The 24,079-nt window shown below is 43.4% G+C and overlaps 1 protein-coding gene across 2 annotated transcripts in view; it reads left to right on the top strand.

Moving 5' to 3' along the window:
- Nucleotides 1–24,079, top strand: part of CREB3L2 (cAMP responsive element binding protein 3 like 2) — a 108,512-nt gene that overhangs the window by 24,163 nt on the left and 60,270 nt on the right. Inside the window, exon 1 of one of the 2 annotated variants that reach the window (XM_078059612.1) lies at nucleotides 11,237–11,281. The exons of the other annotated variant lie outside the window; for it this stretch is intronic. Coding sequence (XP_077915738.1) covers nucleotides 11,273–11,281 — 9 coding nt within the window. The 5' untranslated portion in view covers nucleotides 11,237–11,272. Of the gene's footprint in view, nucleotides 1–11,236; nucleotides 11,282–24,079 lie in introns of those variants that run through there. 2 annotated transcript variants of the gene reach the window in all.

The raw sequence follows: 24,079 nt of genomic DNA, 5'->3' as shown, positions 1-24,079 counted from the left end.
TCAGGGCGTGATGCCTAAATGTCTCTTCTCACTCTGTAACCTTTCCTCGAGCAACTTCTGTTGCTTCAATCACCATCTACATTATGATAGGCCTATAATTTATATCTTGAGCCTGGATCTCTCTCTAAGACCTGATTGTCCAGTTGCCAGCTTGCCTCTCCACTGGGCTATCTCAGAGATTTCTCACTGAAATATGTCAAACACTGAACTTGTGAAGCTTCTCTCCCCCAGGCTCTGCCTAAAACCTGTTCCCTATCTTAGGGACGGGTGCAGGCACTCATCACTCGGGCAGACCAGGTACCTCCAGGCCATCCTCGACATCCTTTCCTGAAACCCTCATGTTCAGTCACTTAGTTTCCTGCGGACCTTTCTTCCTAAATGTCTTGACTCCATCCACTTCTTCCCATCTCCTTGGTTGCCTCATTAGGACAAAGCTACCCCCATCTTTTACCAGGACCTACTGCATAACCTATCAACCACTCTCCTCGCATCTATTTTGTCTTCTCCTTCCCATTATCTCCAGGTCTAGGAGAAATGTTTTCAAAATGCAAATCTGCCTGGGTCACTGTCATTCCTTAAGCCCCTCAATGGTTTTATATTGTTGTTATGATTAAAAAAAAAAAAAAATCCTAACAAGGCCTGCATCTCCCTCGTGGCTTGACCTCTGTATAGCCTTTCCCTGGCAATCTGTGCTCCAGCCCTTAGAATTCCATTCCCTTTTTAAAGTATTTAAAATCTATTTCTTCCTGCCACAGGGCCTTTACACATACTATTCTCTCTGTCTGAAGCACTCTCCCCCTCTCCCTTTGCCCGGTTAACTGCTGCTTATCTGTTAGATTGAGCTTGAGCCTTATGGAAACTTTCCCTGCTCTTGGAGATCTGGTTGCCTTTATTTCAGGGGGATTATAACATTTTTATATTTTCTGTTTATTATTTTGATTGATGGACATCTTCTCACCTGTTAGTGTAAGTTCCAGTAGAGCAAGGATCTGTTTGCTTCTCTCATCACCATTATACCCCAGCACCCAGCATGCAGAAATATTTGTTCGGTGGATGACCCCAATGGGGTAGATAGGACAGGTCTTTTTATTCACTTTTTCTTTTTTTAACACAAGAAGATTTCTTTTTAAGGCCTATACTTGGCATTTTACTTTTCTTTCTAATTATTTCTATTTCTATTTCTTCACTTTTATTTCTAATTTTATAATATGGGTATTTCTGCCTCTCATCAGTTCCTTCCTCTGTGATTTCTCATTCCTAGCTGATTCTAGCTTTGCGGCAGGAGAGTCAATGATGAGCAATCATTGGTCTGGAAATGCCTTTCAGAACATACAATGCCAACTCATAAAATGTTTTTAGATCGCTAGTAATCTTGTGAAAACTTGCTTGATTAACTACTGGAGAATTAAACTGTGAATATGGATAGGAGAGTCATTAATTAGAAGCTCTCTGTGGATCATTAAACAATGAAAGTGGGCTTCTAAGGGGAGGATTTGAGACTGAATTGTAAAGCCATGGCTGACTGAGACCCCTCTTGCCATTTTTCCTTTTCACCTGCATGGCATTAAGAAAAATAACCTGTCTCTGATGGTGTCCCCGATATACCATATTGAGTCTCTGGGCATAATAGTGTATCTGGTGCCGATGGGCCCTATGCTCCTACTTTCTTGGCCATAAGAGTCTTCTGTTACCTTTGGCTGCTTACTCCGTCTGAGGAACACAGTAGACTAACTTGCCCTCGCTGTGCATTCTTCTGGCTTCCAAGGGACACGTGGATCTCCATTGTGTTCACAGAGAATGGGCACCTGTGGGTCACTGTCTAGAAAACTGTGTTGTGTGTTCCTTGGTGTAGTACTAAGCTGATATAGTAAAAGCTTATCAACTTTGGGGCGCCTGGGTGGCTCAGTTGGTTAAGCGACTGCCTTTGGCTCAGGTCATGATCCTGGAGTCCTGGGATCGAGTCCCGCATCGGGCTCCCTGCTCAGCAGGGAGTCTGCTTCTCCCTCTGACACTCCCCCCTCTCATGCTCTCTCCATCTCATTCTCTCTCTCAAATAAATAAATAAAATCTTAAAAAAAAAAAAGCTTATCAACTTTGAGCACACACTCACTGTGAGCTTGTGGATTCAGAGAACACCCAGGATCTCTACCCCTGAGGACTCAAGTCTTCTACACAAAGCAAAAAATGGGAATAGGGCTCCCTGTGACTAAGTCCACTGTTAGCTGAGGAATTTCAAATCATTTTAGTCTTTCACATAGGTTATTTCTTTAACTTTCTGGTGTGTGTGTGTGTGTGTGTGTGTGTGTGTGTGTGGTCGTGTAGTCTCATACATAAATACTTTTGCAGAGGCACTGAAGCCTCTATCCCTGTGTTGGCAACTGGGGACACTCCCCAAAGCAAATAGGAGAACTTTGTTGCCAGGGTGTGAATGTGGGAACTTGCTAGTGTGAAAATACTCCCTGTGTTGATTGATGCACAATGTATTTACTGAATGTATTAAATGTTACGGTATTTAATTCCCTTAGATAACTATAGGTTCATAATCAGAAATCTGCCCTTATTCATTGTTTTCCTTTTTAAAGTCAAGAATAACTATTATTATTATTACAAAAAGAATACTACCCCATTACAGAAACGGAAAAAAAAGACATCTCTCAAAAACTCATTATATCCCCCTAAAACGGCTGTAAATTTCTGTTGCATTAGCATTCAGACATTCTTCTATGAATATTTCTTTTATATAGCTATAATTAATATTCTTCATATAACTTTTGTCATACTCTTTTACATCCAGTGATAGACATTTTTCTTATTTTAATATTTACCTATTATGTTTTTTAAAATTCCAGTATAATTAACATACAGTATCATATTAATTTCAGGTGTACAATATAGCGATTCAGCAATTCTATCCACTACTCAGCACTCATCACGATAAATGTAATCTTTTTTTTTAAAGATTTTATTTATTTATTTGACAGAGAGATAGAGCCAGAGAGCACAAGTGGAGAGAATGGCAGAGGGAGAGGGAGAAGCAGGCTCCCCACTTGAGCAGGGAGCCCGATGCGGGGCTCGATCCCAGGACCCTGGGATCATGACCTGAGCCGAAGGCAGAGGCGGAAGGCAGACGCTTAACCATCTGAGCCACCCAGGCGCCCTGTGATAAATGTAATCTTAACGCCCTTCACCTATTTCACCCATCCCCCCACTCCCCTCCCTTCTGGAGACCACCTGTTTGTTCTCTTTATTTCTTACCTATCACTTTTTAATGCCTGTGCAGTATTCATTGTATGTTTTGTATTTCTTTTTTTTTTTTACGTTTTGTATTTCTTAACTAATATTCAAATGTTAGAATTTTGGTGTCTCCCCCCCCTTTTTTTCTCTTTTAAATAGGTTTGCTTAATTTTTAATTAATAGTATTACAAAGGTGAGAAGAGCCAGAATACACATTATAAATATTCCGTGGGTTTTGTGACTATCCCGAGAAGTCCATGATTAAGGTCGAAGAACACAGGGTCAGGTGGTTTGCGATGGGGGGTGGGGGGAGGCCCCGGGTATTCTGAATGCACAGCGTAAGGCTTTATGTTCTGTGCGCTCCCACACGTCAGAGCACTGCCCCTCGAGGGAGCGGGTTCAGGTTCTGCAGTGTCTGCAGTTCCCCACTGTGTCCCATGTAACAACCTATATGTCTTCTAAAACATCTTTTTTTTACATATAACTCAAATTCCAGGAATACATGGGCACCTGTGGGCCTCTGTGTAGACTTCATTGTTTTCTTTTAAATTTGTGTGTTTCAGTATTCCTGCTAACTGAATTCGGGGACTCCGTTCCTACCGATGTTGGAAGCATGTCTTAGTCTAGGCTTGTACAAAATATGGATATTCTGAAGTACTCACACTGAGGCACACAGTTTTAAAGTAAGTGCAGTATAGGTGGATGGACGCTGTATAACAGTTCTTCTGTACACTGGAGAAATAGCTCGAGGAGAAATCTGTTCTTAGAACAAGGCACATGCTGTTGGTTCCAGACATTCTTGCTGGAGGATACAAAAGTGGTGTTTAACGGCTGCTGGCCCCATGCCCACTCTCCAGCCCCAAGGAATGCGCTCTGTCTGGGCCGCACTCCCAGTCATCAAGGGCAGTTACTGTGGGGTGGGGAGAAGCCAGCCCTCCAGGTCCCCGGCCTGAGCTTTTCTCGCCAAAAGAAGGAATCTGTTTTGACTTTGGGCTTCCCACCTAGCCCCTGCCCTTGCTCCATGAACGGCCCTGCTTACAGAAGGAGGCTCAGTTTTCTTTCTTACAGTTGCTGTTTCTTCACTGCAAGTGCTTTACCCTGAAGGTCAAGTTAAACACAGCATTTATATAGGAAGCTTTGTTTGGTAGAGAGGCGTCACCCTGTTCTCCCATTACAGAGGTGATATATGGATCCATTCCAATATCTGTGGTTTTTGGCACATGCCATCTTTCTGCAATTGCTTCTCTGTGTTTTACATAGGAGGAAGACAGAAAAAAAATTCTAAAACAAAATAGTTGGTCTATTCTTCAGGATTCTATTTGGGCAGTTTAAGTGGGTATAGTGTTATTTTGTCCTTTCTCATATCAATAATAATAATATTATTATTATGAATTATCTTTCATAATTATTGTGAATTATCTCATTTAACTCTTTAACCCCTTGAGTTAGGTATTATTTTTGGCCCCATTTTACAGATGAGGAGACTGAGGTTTGAGGAGGTTAAGAAACTTGTTCTGCTCATCCACGGTATGCAGGCAGCCTGCATCCAGAGCTCCATGGCCCCTCAATCCCCACATACTAATACCTTCAGCATCGGTGGGAGGAACTTATTGGGTCAGTGGAAATGTCCTGAGGCTAATGGAAGTTTTGTTTCTCAGGTTGGGGCTAATTTGTATTTTCTTCCTGTAGACTTTTTATTTTGAAAAAATTTTAGATCTGCGAAAGGTTGTAAAAATAGTGCAATGAAGACATATATCCTCCAACTAAATTCACCAATTGTTAACATTTTACCGTATTAGCTTATCTCTGTGTGTGTGTGTGTGTGTATGCATGTGTGTTGTTTTGTTGCTCACCCTTGAAAAGTTAGTTGAGACGTTATGACATTTCATCTCTAAGAACTTTAGCAGATGTTCTTTGAAGAACAAAGACCTGCTCCTGAACAACCTTCTATCACTCAAAACAATTGAACATCGATGCCCTGTTGTTTTCTAATATGTCCATGTTCATATTGCCCCAGTTGTCCCCTAAATGTCTTTTACAGCTGGATTCTTTTCTCATCCAGGGTCTGATGAAAGATCAGACATTGCTTTTACGATTTGTAATTCTTGATATCAGGCACATTCTCTTCTCAGACTAGGAACAGTTTGCTTTGGCTGAACTGGGAAGACCAGGGATTGTGCTACAGGTCCAGACTTTCCTGTCCCTCCTGACTAAGCAGCCTCCCAAATGTCCTTATTTGACATTTGTTGTTTTATTGGGCAGCATGTGGTTGGCTTTCTTCTTTCTTCCTTCTCTTTCTTCAGCGCTAATTTTTTTTATTCTCTCTTCTCTTTCCTTTCTCTTTTCCCTTCCTCTCCTTTGTCCTTCCTTTCTCCCCACCCCATATGATATATAGAAGACTTGTTCTGATTTTGTGCTTCAACTTGAAAGTTCGTGGTGTGGTGGGTGGGAGCTGCCAAACTGGATTCACTTATAGGTTGGGACAGAGATCAGGTGATGAGATTAAGGGGGTATATGGAGATGGGGGTGGGGGGGCTGACCTAGCTGTGGACCTTATTGGAGGAGGCTGGGATGGCAGTGCATGAGGCTAAGAGGATGGATATAATGGTGGCCAGCTCTGGTCCAGGGAAGCCTCAGCCATGGAGGACAAGGAAAGGATGGGGTGTACCAAGATGGGGTGGAAATGGCACTATGGCATAGTAGGAAGACGAGGACTTTGAAATCAAGCAGGCAGGTTAAAATAGCAAGTCTTTACTGACTGGCTGTATGATTTTGGTAAGATTATTTAACTTTGGTTTGTTTGGTTTTTGTTTTATGTATTTATTTATTTTTATTTGGGTATAGTTAAATTATTTAACTTTTTAAGTCTCATGTTCTTCACCTACAAATGGGAAGAGTAATATCCACCTGCAGCATTGTGTTGAGGATTAGGCATGTTTTATGTTAAAGCAAAAATCCTTGTTTCAACACAGTTGGTGATCAATCAACAGTAGCCATTAAGGAATCGTAGGTAGGTGATGGCTGTAAGTTCATGCAGGTGGCCAGTGTGAGGGTGATCTGTCAGTGGAAGAAGGTCCTTTGGAATGGAGTTCAGGCTGGCCTCCTGTTACTGGGAACTTGTAGGCAGGTAACAGTGATCAGAAGCTAAACTCCAGTTAGAAGGCATGGGGTTTGGGATCTGGAAGAGAATCCAAGTGCCAGAACCAAACTATCCCATCAGGTTCAAGTGAATAGCAAGGGTGACTTGCTGCTGAGCCAAGTAGAGAGCATCTCTTGTTTGAGGTTAGCATTAGGGAGGAACTAGGGGTAGGGAGTGGAGCCACTCTGGGAGGGGAGCTGGGACTCAAACCAAGTTTGGCATTTATTCTGTCTTAGATCTGCTATCAGTGTGATGACATTATTATATTAAAAAGGCTCTTTCCTTCCTGGGTACCTTGCCTGAAGTTAGATAAATTGTCAATTGTTAGATAAATAGGTAGGTGATGATACCTTGATTTTGAGTTCAGAGCCCCAAACTGCTGGGCTGACCTACATTCACTCCCCTTCTGACTTAGCTTGAGTTGCTGTAACAAAATACATAGACTGGATGGCTTAAACAACAGAAACTCATTTCTCCCAATTGGATGTGGGGAGATGGGGGTGGGCAGGGAGATGAAGGGGGGGGGGAGAGGGAGAGGGAAGGGGAAAGGAGGGAGAGTGAGGAGGGAGAGAGGGAGGGAGAGAGAAAGAGATCAAGGGGGAGGAAGAGACAGAGAGTGCATGCAAGCAAGCACCAATGAGCGAGCTCCCTGGTCTCTTTTTATCAGGGCACTAATCTTGTCAGGAGAACCACACCCTCATGACCTCATCTTAACCTAATCACTTCCCAAAGGCCCCACCTCCAGATACCATCACATTGGGGGTTAGGGCTTCCACATATGAATTTTAGGGGGATACAGATATTCAGTCCATGGCAACCTCTTTCCATGCTCCCAATCCCAGACATTTCAGAGTCTGTATGTAAGGAGAGGTGTCACCTCGAGGAGAGTGCTGCTCACATGTAGCATCTGGAAGCAGGAAAATGATCTCTTGCAGCTTGTCAATAAAAACCTTTTTCAGGGGAGCTCTAATTAACTCTCAGATTACATAGTTGCTTCCCTTTTGCCTCCAATTTTTTTTTATAATTTGCTAATTTTTATTATTTTTTTCTCTAGAGGCATGAAACTGAAGCACAATATGTTATTGCTGATTCTTTGTGAAATCTCCACACTGAACTTCCGGTAGTTAGAAGTGAGACATTCTCCCTCTTCTCTCCAAAAGATTAGCTTGTTCCAAGCTTTCTCTTTATCTGAGCCAGAACTAGAATCAACATACACCTCTTAAATATTCACATTCAACACCAAGGTCACAGCCCCTCCTTTCTCCTGAGCACTGAGCATCAATGAATTTCCAGTTTTGTTTGTTGACTAAATTTGCTTTTGTTTTTACCTGCTTTCTGAAAGAGCATCAAATTACAACCTAAGATTATTAGGACATGATTTTGTTTTTTTAAGTATTGAAACAAGATATATGATGAAAATAACATATATTTTACAAATTATAAGAAAATATACATTAGGATAAAACTTAAGAAGATGCAACTAGCCCTGTTTTCACTTTCTGGAAGAATTTCATGGCTGTCCCTTTCTCTGGTCTGTGTCCTCTTTGGCTCCTTTGCCTTGGTTGGCTGGTACTTCCTCCTAACCTCAGCTCCCAAAGTCCCCAATCCATCCCATCAGTGAATGTCATGTGCCTTCCCTGGAGACCAGTGGTTCTCAACGTCTGCTCCATGGACAGCAACAGCATCTGACGGCTGGTTAGAAATGCATATTTCTTGGCCCCACCCCAGACCTACTGAATTAGAAACTCCAGGGATGAGCCCCAGGCATTTGGGTCTTATTAAACCCTCCAGTGATACATGCTTGCAATGGACTGAATATTTATGTCTGCCCAAAATTCATAAGTGAAAATCCTAACCCCCAGTGTAATGGTATTTGGAGGTAGAGCCTTCCAGAGGTGAATTAAGATTTAGCACCCATATAGGGGCTTCTGGGTGGCGCTGTTGGTTGAGCATCTGACTCTTGGTTTCCACTAGGGTCATGAGGTCGACCAGGTGTCCAGCTCCATGCTCTGTGTGGAGTCTGCTTGAGATTCTCTCTCCCTCTCTTTCTGCCCCTTCTGCTTCATGCTCTCTCTAAAATGGATAAATAAATCTTAAAAAAAAAAAAAAGATATAGCACCTGTATAAAAGAGACTCCAGAGTGATCCCTAGCCCCTTCTGCCATGTAAGGATGAAGTGAGAAGTTGTAGTCTGTGAGGAAGGAGGCTCTCACCACTCACTGAATCTGGTGGCACCTTGATCTTGGACTTCACAGCCTCTGGAAAATAAATTTCTGTCATTGGTAAGCCAGCCAGTCAGCTGTATTTTGTTACAGTGACCTGAATGGACTAAGTGCAGAATTTCTGCCCTAGGCTAGGTGACTAGATTCAGTGGACTTATCTTCCAGTTACAACATTGGCATAAATAACAGCATTTTTTTTTGTTCCTCCTTAGATGTAGAATTGGACAGGGTTAGGTGGAGTGAGACTTTAGAGGTCATCCTGGTAGCTTCACTTTCCCGTAGGAGAGAGCTTGTGGGCCAAAGCTCTGCAAAGAGTGTGTCATTCGGATGGGAACCTAGGGCTTCCTGTTCTGGGCTCCTTGCTCCTGACATGGGCCGTGTTCCTTCTCTAACGACCGTTTAATCAATGCTTTCTGAGAACATGATTCTTTGTAAGGTGGCCCAAGGAAATAATCCAGAAGAACCACTCGAATTGGCCTAAACTCTTGTGGGTTCTCTTAATATTTCAATATTAATAATATTCTAATATTTCATGTGTGGACTCCAAAACCTCAGAATCAAGTAGCTTTTGTCATTGATTTCATTTAATTATTTTAGAGGAAAAAACCCAATTGCTTACACTAGCGCAATTCCACATTTTTCTGTCTTTTATGGCTTTTGTTCTCCTGTAATGAATATAAATGTATTTGCATGCTGTGTGTGTGTGTATGATGTGTGTTGGGAGAGAGGGAGGAGAATGGAGCTTCTTTTTTTTTTTTTAAAGATTTTTTATTTATTAGAGCAAGTGAGAGCACGGCAGGGGAGAGGGTCAGAGGAAGAGGGAGAGGGAGAAGCAGCTCCCCGCTGAGCAGGGATCCCGACACGGGGCTCTATCCCAGGACCCTGGAATCATGACCAAAGCCAAAGGCAGATGCTTAACCAACTAAAAGCTCCTATTTATAGGGCAACTGTGAGTTATCTGAAGAGGGTGTGATTGGTGGAGTCAGCAACAATCTGAGCTGTTGTGGGGCACTGTGCACCGCAGTGTCCCCTGACCCGCCTCTGGTTTTGGAGACCATTGCTTTTCCAGTGGCTTCACAAAGACCATTTCCCTATCAATCTCTTTTCCCCTAGTGGATAATCTCTGTGGTGGAACTGGATTTTATTCACTACTGGTTTGTGAATCTCTGTAATCGGAAAGAAAGGGTAGCCTTGGAAGAATTTGGAAGCAGGTTGTCTAGATAATTCAGTGTCCTGACTACCTTGCATATCAGGGCTGTCCCTCTCCTCTCCTCTACTGCAATGATCTGGTTTTTCTGGATGGCTTAGAATTCTTGTATTTGTTGAGTCCATAGCCCCAGGTGCTCCAGTGTTTGTGCAGAGTGGTGGGAAGAATAAACACCTGAAGAAAACATTCCCCTGTCGACAAATAATGATGGATTTGGTTGTGACAAGTGCTTTGGGAGCCTGGGAAGACAGACTTGCTGGTAGGTTAAGTGAGGGTTTCTTTAACGTGGTAAATTTAAAGGGGATAAGGAGACATTTAGACTTTCTAGGGATCTGTTTCTGCTGAAAGCATATTGTGGTAAATTCTTAGGTGTTGCCATCATTCCTTCATATTTGTTTTTTCTTTCTTCAACAGATACGCCACACACAGCAAAATAGGCTAAAAACAAAAACCCTACCAAAACTAAGAGGGGAATGACCATTTCTATTTTAAGGTTATCAAAACAAACCTAGTGACACCTGAACATCATTATCCCTGGATCAGAAATTTAGGGAGGAGGATTTCAAAGGATCCAGGGGAAAAAATTAGATAAGCTCTCTGACCAAGGAATATACTATAAATATAGTTGATGAAGTTAGAAGAAAATTTAAATCCAACCTATAAAAAAAATGAACAATAAAGCAAAAGAATATATCCAGAATATAGAAGGATTGGTGTCTTTGGGAGGACAGATATAAAAGTTGCATGGACTGTTAAGAACCAGTGTAAGGGGACGCCTGGGTGGCTCAGTTGGTTGAGCATCCGACTCTTGGTTTCAGCTCAGGTTGTGATCTCAGGATCGTGAGATAGAGCCCCACGTCAGGCTCTGCGCTCCGTGTGGTGTCTGCTTGTCCCTCTCCCTCTGCTCCTCTCTCTCTCAAATAAATAAATAAAATATTTTCAAAAAAAAAACAGTATAAGGATTTCCAGAATGAAGCATGTATTACAAGAAAACTAGAGAGAAGTGAGTATAGTATAGATTTTTGAAAAGTGAAAAGCTTGACATTAATATCTGGAAAGCATCTACAGCTGATTATGGAATAGATCCTTTGTGAATAGGAAGAGAGCAGTGCTGGCCTAGTGGTAGCACGGGTTGGCTAAGAGGTAGTCAAGAGAATGTAGATTCTAGCTTAAAACCGAAGAAGAGAGGAGTCTTTGGTTGTCTCTGTTCATCTTTCTTATCAGCAATCTAGAAGATGACATAGGCCATGTGCTTATCCAGGCTTTTGTTGGGGTAGAAGGTTCTGGAGTGGGAAGGGGAGGAAAAGAGGTGGCTGTTGTCAAGGAGGGAAGTGAGGAAGGGGAGATGGAGGGTTGAAGACCCGAGGGACTCAAAGCAGGAAGGGACTGCTCATCTATCAGAGTCCATATTCAACATCACCCCGGGAGTAGGGCATGCAGGCCAGTGTGAGAGCAAGCAAGCACGTAAGCGATGGCGATGGTGAGTATGGGAAGGGGTGGGAGTTCATTTATTGGATAAATATTTATGGAACACTTACTAGGTGCCAGCTACTATATTCTGGGCGCTGGGGTTGCAGCAGGAAATCAAGCAGACAAGGGTCCAGCCTTCCTGGAGCTGCCATGCTCGTGAGGGAGGTAGAAAGCAAACACATCCATACTTTCTCAGGAGGTGATAGAGTTATGGGAAACAGAACAGGTGGGGTGGCTCATTTACCTGGGGTGGTCAGGGAAGGCTTCTCTGATATTGTGGCCATTGAGGCTGAAGGCAGCACTCAACCCAGGGAAGGTGGGGAAGGTGGTTCCCGAAGGTGTGTGCTGGGCCTGGGGCAACCCTGCGGAGGCCCTGTGTGCCCGGAGCAGAGTAAGTCGGGGGAAGAGGGAAGATGATGCTGGAGAAGACAGACGGTGGAAGGCCCACCCAGGAGAGCCTGGGAGCCAGCTGTTCATCCAAGTGTGTGACAAGATCTGAGAGTAAAAACTCAGAGTCTGTGCTGACAGTCTTCAAAGAAGTTCCAAAGTCCAACCCACACCCACCCAGCGAAAGTGATAAAGGAGGCAGCTTTTCGTTCAGCCTGTGACCACTTAGCAGTTCTGGCTGCTCAGCGGTGGTCTGTGTGGTCTTGATCTTCAGAAGTTGCTGTATGCAGTGTCCTTGCATTGAGACGGGTTTAAATTTGAAAACCGCCAACATCCCTTTTCAATGTGAACATTCTGCTTCTTCCCCCTTGGGGAGCAAGAGTCTCCTGACTTTAGCCTGGATTTTCGGTGGGATGGCACATGGGGAAGTGGGACAGAGGCGTGGCGGTGAGTGGGGGTAATGGGAAGGAGGAAGGAAGGCTGGCCACGGGTTCATGGAAACATGAGAAGCCGTCTGAGTCCAGAAAAGTGAGGGAGTCTGGCCTCAGGGGGACCGGCAGCTGGCAGTGGGGAGCCTGAGGAAGGTGTCATCCTAATATCAAGCGACAGTGGCCTGGACAGTGTGTTGGCTGGTAGGCATTGGGGGGAAACAGTGAAGGATGAGCCTGAGAATTTCCAGGGACGGAGCATAGAGACTGCAGTCAAGGTGGCACTCCAGAGGCTCGTGAGGTGTGCACCTGGGCAAGATAAGGAAAAGCATCAGTGCTCCAGGGACCAGCTCACCAGAGAGAAAGGAGGGACCCCTGGTGTAGAAATGGGGTGGAGGGGTGGCGTGACAGAGGAGTGACTCTAGAATACCACAGCCAGAGGTGAGGCCTAGCAGCTGGGTCCACAGAAGCATCTGAACATTCTGTTACAGCAAAGGTGGGAAGAAAGGACCTCCTCCAGAGAGGGCGAAGTAGGAAAAGGCTGAGAGGCCACCCCAGCTCCAGGGCCCTTGGGTAGAGGGAGTGACAGCTGACCCAACCAGAGAGTATCAGACTCTGCTTTGCTTTGGCAAAAAATGGTGGTGGTCTTTCCCCAGTTTTGATTCAGGGGACTGAGTGCGCTTTCCCCCAAACTGCCCCCTAATTATATGCTTGCCAGATCTCAGGGACACTGGAGGAATTAATTTAAATCAAAACAGTTAAGGGCAGTTGAAATTTTAAAATTCTTATCTCTCCTCTGGCTTATAAATAATTTGGAAGAAGGAAATGAATTTCATGAAGTGCATAAAGATTTAATTTGAAAATAGAAGTTTTTTACAAAAACAGGTGTACTTTTTAAGGCTACATTTCTTTTTTAAATAAAAGTCAAATAACAGTTTACTTTTAAGTTTAAAATAATTGATAAATAAGATTATATTTATTTGTTCGTTTAAATAAAACCCATGTTTGACTTTAGTAGTGGTTGTACTATAGGAAGCTGTTCACAAATATGCGCAATTAGCCGGTTGCATTTCTGTGAATTTCAGGTAGTTCCCCTCCTGATGCCTTCACAAGTGTCTGCTTTGGGTTCAGAGACCACTGGTCCAGTGATGTCTTTTATTAGATAATTAGATAACTAGATAATCCTAACCATCTTATATTTTTGCTGCTTTCTCTTTCTCTCTCTATGTCTTGGAAAGGCTTTGGCCAAAGTCAATAAGGTTCCAACTTTTGGGGCAGAATTGCAGTTGGCACAGCTGCATCTTTTTCCTTCTCTGCCCTATGCGTGTGTGTGTATTTATTTTTGCATTTATTTATAGTCACTGTATTTTAAGCCTGCACTCTCATGAGAAGTCTATGTTATGAGCTCAGTACTTACTATTCCGTAGAGGCTGCGTTACATAATGGAAAATTCGTGAGCTGTGAAATCACACAGATGGTGGTTTAAATTCTGTCTCCAGCACATTCAGACCATGTGACTGTGGCAAGTTACCTAACCTCTCTGAGCCTTGGTTTACTGCTCTATAAAATGGGTCTAATTGTACTCACCTAATGAGTAATGGGTCTAATTGTACTCACCCTAATGGGGTGGTTGTGACAATTCGCAGTATAATGTGTATAAAGCACCCAGTAAAGGGTCTCCATCAGCGGAAGTTACTGCTGTTCTGTTGTTTTGTTAGAGGACTACAATGGGGATACAAAGTAATGGGAATTATAAAAATTAGGACCCTGCAACGTGGACAAGTAGACTTCTGAGAAAGGCAAGGGAGTGGAAGTGAAAGTTATTGGGGTGAGGATTTTATCATTCTATTTTCTGTTGCACTGGTAAGCTCAGTAATAAAATTATTTTAAATTTTCTAAATATTATACCCAATTCCCTCACCCAGTGGTGAAGGATGAAATTTTCCAAATGATAATTTCATTTGGTCTTTAGGACTTTGATTTTTCATCATGATTTCATTTGCCCTACTTTGTAGAATATTTGGGAAATTATTGGTCTGGTTTCCTGTCTCCAAGGAATTGAATGCCATTTGGACATATGATTATCTCTTCTCTTTCAGAAAGTTTTGGGGAATGGTGTATGATTTTTTGCTGCGTAACAAATTAGTGACTCAAAACATACAACCATTTATTTAGCCCTCAGTTCTGTGGACCAACAATTTGGACTTGGCTCACATGGGTAGTTCTTCTGCTGATGTCAGCTGAGCTCACTCATGAGTCTGTGGTCAGCTGCTGGTCAGCTAGTTGCTTCTGAGGGTGACTGGCGATCAGCAGGAGCAGAAGAGGAAGGGAATGGTGGGGGTGTAGGACCTGGGGTCTCTCATCCTCCAACAGGCTAGCCCTGGCTTAGTCATATGGCAGCTCATTTCCATGAGGGAGATTGGGAGTGTCAAAGACTCTCAGGTCAAATTCTGCCCAGCTTCAGAACTTGGACAATGTCACTTCCCCTACAGTCTGTTGGCCAAAACGACTCAAAAGGCTATTCCAGAATCAACAAGTAGAGAAATAGAGACCACCTGTTAATTAAAGGGACTGCACAGTATGGAGACCATTTTTGCAACCCTCCCCAGATGAGGACTCTATGCTCTTCATCTTCATTGATAAGTCAATTGTAGTTCCTTGGAGTCAACAGATTCTTTCTCTTTAATTTTCATCCTTTTGTTTTGTTTTGTTTTTTTCATGAATTGATATTTTCAAGACTGAAAAGAGATGCTTAAGTTATTACGTCTCTTATATTTCAGCCAGAGCTCAAGTTTGTAAAGTGCTGGCACCAGAGATTGACCCTGACCCTCTAGGACCTTCCTTGGGTTTCATCCATGACCAGATCCACTCACCCAAATCTAGGCAGTGGGCTGGCAGAGTAGGGACAGTCAGCTGGATGACCTGGCTGGAGGCTGCTCAAGGGGCCCTGGCTCAAGAGCAGCTTATTCATTGTCCTTTGATGCAGAAGGTATGACATTCGGAAAAAGAGCCTCTCCACTTAATTAACTGGATCTCTTGGAACGTTTAGACATTGCATTGCAGCAAATGCTAGGCAGATAAGGCAGTTCCTTGAATAAAGTTGTTTTGAACTCTTTTTAATCCATCCGATGATCTCAAGTGTTTGGGTTTAAGTAGCTAAGGATTTATTTTCTGATTATTTTGAGGGAATAGAAATTCCAATTATCTTCCGCGGACACCAGAGATCTTCGTGGTTTGTCTACACGTCCTAAACTTAATAGGATCCTTTTTTTAAATATGAATCCTCTTCTAACTTGTGTTAGATCATAAAGTCTGTTAGCTGTAGCCTTGGCCCGTATGCCTTGGGTAACAGGAACTTTGGGAATTGTCTTCTGGCCTATGAGTATTAAACTCAGCTATATTCCCTCTGACCCCAGGGAACTGCATGATCAAGGAAGAAAGAAGAAAGATCTGGGAGCTGCCTGCTTTTCAGTGACCATGGAAGTTAGGCATAGTGATGGCCTGGATTTAGGAGAAAACTGACAAGTGATTGGTTTGGTTTACAGCTCCTTAAGACGTCAGTGGGTCAGGCCTACAGAGGATGTCAGACATGACGCTTTCACTTTCTGGGAGGAGATGCTGTATTACGATCATTATTCCACCCTATGTTACAGCAAAAATTAGTAAGAGCTCATCTGAAATGTTTTGACTTATGGATCAGATATTACCTTGGCAGAGGAAAGAGGTAAAAGTCATTGCATTTACCATTCTTTTTTTATACCCAGGCATCTTTCTCCAGGCGTGTTCTTTATTATTATTTTTTTAAGATTTTATTTATTTACCTGAGAGAGAGAGAGAGCACAGAGGGAGAGGGAGCAGGAAATAGATAAAAAGTGCACAAAGTAAGTGATAAATGCAGTGGGAGGAGTACATGTTAGGGCTCTGGGTGCATGTTGGGTGCATAGCAGCTGGACTCCTGGGGTGAGTAGGAAGAGGCTGGATTATGAAGTGGGGAGGGAGGGAGGGAGGGAGGGAATCCCAGAGGCCGGACCTTGTGTCCAAAGGCCAGGAGGAGTAATGAGTGCTGCGTGTTTGAGGAAATCCATGTCGTTATGTCTGGCTAGACCAGAGCTGGGGCCGAGTGAGCGCACAGGCAGGAAGAAAGGAAGACAAACATTCTGAGAATTTGAATGTACACCAGAGGGAAACTAGATTAAATTCACACACACTGGTTTCGAAAGGCCTCCATTTTATAAAATGAAACCTGTTCTCTAAAAGCAGCTTTTCAACAACCGGGTTCATTGAATTTTGCCACTTTGCTGCAAGTGACAGATCCCTTTTCCTAGAAAAAAGATGACTCGGGTTCAGCTAGCCCTGGGAAAATGTTCTTTCACTTTTTGAGTGGTTTGACTTTTCAGGCGAAGCATTGTGCTGTCCATACTGATCATAACATTTAGAACCTGGATTGTGAAATACAAATTAAAATAATTGTCACTGTGATTTTGTGCTTTTTCAATATGGCATTTCTGGCCTTTGGCTTCTCTAGAGCTGCTCAGCATGGCATGTGGATAGATTGTCAAGGCCCCAAAGATGGAAACTATAGAAGGAAACTATAGAAGAAACTGAGAGGGGCTGAGGCAGGCTTGAGAGCTTATGTGAACAGGAAGGAGCTCCGTTTTGATCTGATGTTTTGTAATTGAAAATGTTCAATTACATTGAAATTGTATGCTTCTAGTTATATCTTATGAACTTCATACAATTGCTGCTTTTTGATTTCATTTCCACTTACTTCTAAGCAGAGAACAACGGGTTTACCATCACCATCCATCATTCACCTCCGAATGTAGGGTAAAAAGGGGGAGGACTGGTGTCTCTGTCAGCGGCTGTCAAAGGAATCCTGCCCTTTAGAGTTTATATGGTGTCAAAGAAGAACCCAGGTGCAGGGATCAGGGTGGGGAAACTCCAGCATCCCAGACGCTGGCTCACTGCAGTTTTAGAGCAGGGACCTGGACCAGCAGAGCAGGGTTTCCTGAGTCTGGATTCCTCGTGACTCAGGGTGTTGAATGACTAAGTACGCCTGTGTTTAGGCAATGTCTGCACTTTTCTACTTCTTTGTAGGTTGAGCAATGGTCCCAGTTTGCCTGGGACTGAGGAGTTGTCCAAGATGCAGGACTTGGAATGCTAAAACCAGGGATGTTTGGGGCAAACTGGGGCAGCTGGTCACCCTCCCTCTGGGCCCCTGCCCATCTCTCTCTCTGCTGCCTCCTCTCACTTCCACACAGAACAGTGAGCATCCCAAACACTTTTGTGCAGCATTCCAGGTGAACTCCACACATGATAGAGCTGGGGAGCTGGGCAAAACAGGACAATCTGTGTTTTAAAACAGAGATGCTGCTGAAGTAGTTCAGACTGAAGTTTGACCGACTGTCTTCATAGAGGGTGACACCACCCACAATGTCCTGATTATTTCTTTGCATTGCTTTTTCCTTTTGCTGAACATATATGAAAATTGCAGGCGGGGGCCATTGCAGGCCCCATGAGAGGGGAGCATACAGGCACCCCCGAGATGACCCCTCCCACCCAGCTCCACTCCTGTTTCTCCTGGGTGCTATCAGCTGTCTCCACCTGCAGAGCAGCTATAGTTGTAAGCTGTGAATTGTGTCCCTGGGATTAGCTTGCTCCTCTTTTATTTATTTATTTTTTTCAGGAAAATAATATACAATTGGAGCAAATTAAGTAGACACTGAAATCCTCTACTTTTGTCCCCAGAAGTTGTTCAATGCTACAGGTCATTTCATAATTTTAGTTGTCATTTTAGCTATCCCTCATGCATCAGGAGAACACATACAACTTCTATCTCAAGATCAAAGGGCTGAATTCTCATTATGCTCCTGGAACTTCAGAATCCCAGATAGAAGCCCATATAAGGGGCCTCTCAAGATTTTGATCTTCTTTCCATTTAGAGTGACTGGATTTTTTGCTCCTTATGATTCATCAAGAAAGTTCCATTTATCCTTCCATGTTTGCTGCTCACAAACCCCTGCTTCTTTTTCTTCCTGGTGAAGTTACATGACTGTGTGATGTGACTGGGCTGTGTGAAAACCCGGGATCATACTGAGCATCAGGCAGTTGCCTAGAAACCATCACGAAAACAGGATTAGGTAAAGCATTTTTTCTGTATTACAGCTGCTTTCCGATTTAAGATGCGACGTTACCAATAGCTCAGGATATATACCCCCTTCACGGCCTTAAAACACAGATAAGTGAAAAAAGAATTTCTCAACAGAGATAAAATGATTTTTCCATAGGCACATTTCCAGGTGCTCACCACCAGCCCAGATCTCCCCTCCTCCACAACTCTGCGAGTAACTCCCTTTCAGGGGGGTCATGTGTTGGGGATTGTTGGCGCTGGTAGAAGAACATTAACATAAACCAACAGCAGGTCTCACACACTCTTATTCTTCCATCAGCCCCTCCACCTGAGCCAGACTGGAGTGTGTGCAGAGAAGTTAGGAGGCTTTTGCAGTAATTTAGTCATGAAGAAGGAATGTGTGATGTGGAGTAGCAATTAATCAGCTAAGTGATAAGCAGGTCTTCAACAAAACACCACCAGTGGCCAATCCCACTTGGTATCGACTGCATTGAGTTCGAACTAAATCTCTAACTCTGAACCCTGCTGTCTCCCAGGAAATTAGTCAGGATGGAGTCAAGGGACACAGAGGAGTATACATGGAAAGGACTTATGAAATGACTGACATATTCCTAGACTCCTGGAATAAGATAATGGGTAGATAAATGATGAACACTGGTTTGGGGTCAAAGGAGAAAAAGGAATCAGGAAAACCCGAGAGTCAGTAAGTCAGCAAATATTTATTGAGCTCCTTCTATCTGGCCCTTCCAGATGTGGTGGGGGGTGGGTGGGGTGAGGTGACTGCGAACAATGAGCTACACAGACTCTATATTCTAGGGAGGGGGCAGGGGTCAGGCAATACAAGGTGGACCAGAGGCACTGCCTTTCTGGGCTGACATTTGAGGTGAGGGGCTGAGAATCTGAGGCCTTGGAGCAGTGTCCTATCAGCCCCGGGGAAGTAGGGCAGGAGGCTGAGTATATGGTAGGGATCGAAATCAGAACACAGAACCTTCGATGTTGCTGGACCGTAAGTCCCGTCCATCTTAGGAAGATCATTTTCAAGTTTCTCAGGAAAGTGAATCAAACCTCACCAGTCCCCGAGATGGTTTTAATTACGTTTGGAAGTGTTGCCTCATATTGGATTAGTCATAGAATTGACAAGAAGGACTTTTGTATTTTTCTCACTGATATTAATGGGGGGGGGAATTATTTTGCACTTAGAATTTTATTTTGAAGCCGTGAAAATAATATTAGTGAAGTTGGAGAAGGAAAAACAAATCTTCTGTAATTCTGCTAACCTAGAGGCACTATTACCTACTTTGTATATTCCCTCTCAGTCTTCATTATGTAATATATGACTTTAGATAGTTAATATGTGGCTCTTTAAATGCATAGCAGGCAGTTTCCCCCACCTCCTCAAATTTATATTCTGTGCTTACAAATTTTAATGACTAAACATAGCCCATTCTCATTTTGGGGGAAGTTATGTTCTATAAAGTCGCTGTGAACACTGAGTCAATGAGTACTAAATCATTGCTCATAGGGGAAATGTAGGGTTAGGTTCCTATGAGCCTCTGGTCCCAATATTTTCATTAACCGATTAATACATAACCTTGTTTTATGTGTGTTTCTGTATAAAGACACCTTATTTAATATATTTTAAAAATTCATTAGCATTGAACTCATGCCAACAGCACTGTAACTCATGCCTGAATGAAGCTTACCTAACACATATTTTTTCCATAGGGTACATCATGGCGTTCTTGTGCTTAGAAACACTAGCCAGCACTCCAGCACTGCCTTTGGGGGCCATTTTCAACAGCAAAATCACCAAAAAAGAGCACAAAAATGTGAAAAATGTGGCAGTAAATAGTCCATGAAAAGGACACTTGCTTATAGTCTGAGAGCTGGAGCAAAAAGGCAGAGCTTCAGGGCGCCTAGGTGGCTCAGATGGTTAAGCGTCTGCCTTCGGCTCAGGTCATGATCCTGGGGTCCTGGGATCGAGCCCCGCATTGGGCTCCTGGCTCAGTGGGGAGCCTGCTTCTCCCTCTCCCTCTGCCTCTCCCCCTGCTCATGCTCTCTCTCTGTATCTCTGTGTCTCAAATGAATAAATACAATCTTTAAAAAAAAAGAAAAAGGCAGAGCTTCAAGCTCAGCTGAGAATGTGCACTTCAGTAAACCCAGAATGTTGCCACTCTGTGCATATTTGCGAATGACTGTGAAAGCGCCGCAAGTATCGATTTGGGGGTCACAAATAAATGTTGGCAAGAAGGCAGATCTGCAAATAGGGAATCTGCCTATAATGAGGATTGGCTGTGTATGCTATTGTACTGACTGGGTTTGCCATGATTAACTGAACCATAAATGACTCACTTTGGAAAGGTACCAACAGGCTTCTCTGGTGTTTGTGGAGCCTTCATAATCCTTCCTCACTCCCCACCCCAAACAAACAAACTGAAAAAAGCACTACTAGGGAGTAGCTCAGAAGCATGCAGTAGGAAATAGCCCTCTGAGTCTCAGTGGGGGATAAGGGAAATAATTCCACCTTCCATTTATCAGGGCTTTCACATTTGAGAAGTTCTTTGATGTGGGCTATATAATTTGATCTTTACAGTGCCCCACTGAGGGAGATGGCATTGTTACCTTCATTTTCCCAGAAAAAAATGAATATGAATTGATGGTAAGCATACCTGACCTTACCTGTCTTTCTGAAGTGACTGTCTGGTGTTTTGCCTTCAGCAGAGGCCCAGAGAATGAGTCTTGTTCCTTTTGTGAAAGCTGCCTGCTTGTGAGAATAGCTATCCCCATTGGAAAACACAGTGGCAGTCATATGGCCCACAAATGCATGACACCATCCACCCACATTTTTACCATGGAGGATCAAGGGGTGTGTTGGAAAGAATGTAGTTTTCACAGTCAGAGGAACTGATTTTGATTTCCCGACTCTGCCCCTTCCTCAGCTGTGCAACTTGGCCAAGTTACAGAACCCCTCTGAGCTGGCATGTGTTCACTGGTGAAATGGGGATAATGATATCACGTAACCCACATGTTTGTTGTGAAGCTTTAACAAAATAATATATGTAGCCACTCTCCTCATTATGCCTCTGGTGATGAGAACTATGTTGACAAGGAGACAGATCCTTAGAGAAAATCAATAAGTAATCTTGACAGTGACCTTTGCTTCTTGGCAACTCTGCCTGGAGATCACCACCCTCACCAGCACCATTATCAAATAAACAGTGTACATTGGCTTCTGCATCAGTAAGTGTCTAAGCTCATGTCACTATTTAATCTTCTGTAACACATGACTTTCCCCTAGTATAAGAAATATAAATGTTTCAAAATAAACATTAATGAAGTCTTCCTTAGATTTTTTTCCTAATCTTGACTGGGATGTTGACAAGCTCTATGTATGTGTCAGCTGTTGAATGAAGTGGTAGAAGAGGCTTGCTGATATCACAGACCCAGCTAAAGCAAGTGGTGTGGGAAAAGGTTAGTGCAACACAGGCACCCATTTTGTTTTTGGGAAAAGTGAAACATAAAGAGGTGACTTGCACAATAAGATCCCCAAACTAGATAAGGTGTTCCCAAGCAGCCAACCTTTGAGCCTGCTTCAGGGAAGTCTAAAAGGATTCCCTTTATTCTGATAATTTTGCAATTACGTCAGAATATATAGGTCCTTCATAAAATGTTTTGAGATCTAGTTTACACCTGTACAGTGTAGGTGTATGTTTCTGGCATTATTTTTTTAACTTCTGTGTGACATTAGCACAAGATGGAACCCAACTGCTAGAGTACTCTCATAAGGTCACCATGAAGCTTATAGTGTTTGGGGTGATGGGGTCAGCAATCTGGACGTTAAACTATCGGTCTAAGTGGCTATTTTTTTCTGAACTTTGATAGTAGGTATCTCCCTGAGGGACATTTGTTTTTGCTGGCTTGGCCTTTGAGATTACCCTGAGACCAGTGATCTTTGGACACTGATGTGAGCTATTGACTCATTTCTCAACTAGATAGAGGGGTACCTTCATGTATAACTTGTTTGGAATATTTTTCCCATTCTTGTGTGAATGTCCCTTTATATTTCTGATGACTCATACACAGCCATGCTTAAGCCTGGGACAGAGTTAACAAAGCTGACATGGGCAATTTCCAGGGATCGTACTGGTTTTCATTGTCATCGCCAGAACTCACGTGAATGGCCAGTTCCTCATCATGTTGTGCAGGTCAGACAACAAAGACAACAAAATGCATTTCATATACCTTCTAGGAGCTGACAGTCTAAGATAGATATGTGGTTGGTAAACGGTCAGCTTGTTTTCATGAAGTTATTTTTCAGTAATACGCTAATATTCATGTTTGTGGATTCCATAGGAGAATTCAAACTCAGGAATTCTTGTGTTGAGCCCAGCACACATTTGAATAGTCAAGAGAATCCTCTTAGAGGTAATATTTACCTCTACTGATTCATGTTGCCCCAAGGCGAGTCAGTATTCTATTTCCTTCTGTTACTGGCAATGGGCACCTACAAGTAGACAGTCTAATAGTGAGAAGTCTACTAGGGAACTTAGACACTGAAATCCTATTATATTTGTTTTCCCCCCCAACTCTATAGTGCATATTTATAGGAGATAGAGAAGCTGCAGGTGAGTTGGTCGCCACTATGCTGCTTTTCTGGCTACTAGCAAGATGTAGTTTAGGCACTAGCCGAGAAAAATAGTTTGACCATGAATCGAGTTTTGGCATAATATAGTACCAGCCTCAATCATGGACTACTGAGCATGTTTTAGGCAGTCCTAGTAGGCCTTGAGCTGCATGACAGCATTTCTCTATCTCCAGAATTCAGCACAGTTGCCTGACACAGTGAATTTTGAATATATCTTAGCTGAGTTAAAGCTGAAGAGGTCAGGGACGCCTGGGTGGCTCAGTCAGTTAAGTGACTGCCTTTGGCTCAGGTCGTGATCCCAGAGTCCTGGGATGGAGTCCCGTGTCGGGCTCCTTGCTCAGTGGCGAGTCTGCTTCTCCCTCTGCCTGCCACTCCCCCTGCTTGTGCTCTCTCTCTCTGACAAATAAATAAATAAATAATCAATCTTAAAAAAAAAAAAAAGCTGATGAGGTCAGAGAAAAGGGTAAGACATAGGAGCAAAGAGACCTAAAGACAGCGAGTGACACAAAAGTGTTATCTTGTGAGATCCCCAGTGTGAAGCCTAGGAGAGGAATTGTTGGAGTCAGATGGGTGGTACCTGGTTATCCATGGAGCCCGAAACCAGAAGAGGAGGGCCTGGGAGGGAAGCTGCAGAGTGGAAAGGCCCCAGAGCTAGTTAAGGTGCCAACTCAAATGCAAGTCAGGCCAGAGGGAAGCTGGCACAGTTGTAAACCTCCTGTAAAGACAGGGCTGGGGAGGGAAGCGGATGTGGAGATGAATATTCCAAAGCGACACCAGCCAACCCAGGCTGTGACTAGCCTTTAGTTAACGTAGAGCAAGAAATAGGTCCTAAGTAAATGTGTCTATTTTTTTATTAAAAAAAATCTTTCTCCTTCCTCCTCTTGGTTTTCTTGTAAAAGTTTCTGTAGAAGAAAAAAGTCAGCTTCATCTTGGCCAGGAAAAAGAGACTTATCCAAACCTAGATCTCTGGTCTGGGAGGCCAGGTGTGAAGTCGTAGCTGCCATCTTGGCCTGACTTCCCAGAAGGAGTGAACAGAGGGAGGTGAGCAAAGCGTCAGGTTCAAGAAACAGGGGTGGAGTGCCTTGGACAAGTCAGGGGCAGGGCCACCGTCTTCAGTTTGAGGCCGCCTACAAGACTCACAGAGGCGCCAGCCCCCACATTTTTCCTCAGGATTGACTTTTCCTCCACAAAAACATCTTCAGAGATGTGGACAAGAAG

Source organism: Halichoerus grypus, chromosome 12, assembly GCF_964656455.1.
Source record: "Halichoerus grypus chromosome 12, mHalGry1.hap1.1, whole genome shotgun sequence".
NCBI lineage: Eukaryota > Metazoa > Chordata > Mammalia > Carnivora > Phocidae > Halichoerus > Halichoerus grypus.
Note: the sequence above shows the minus strand (reverse complement) of the source record. Positions and strands in the feature narration are given on the sequence as shown.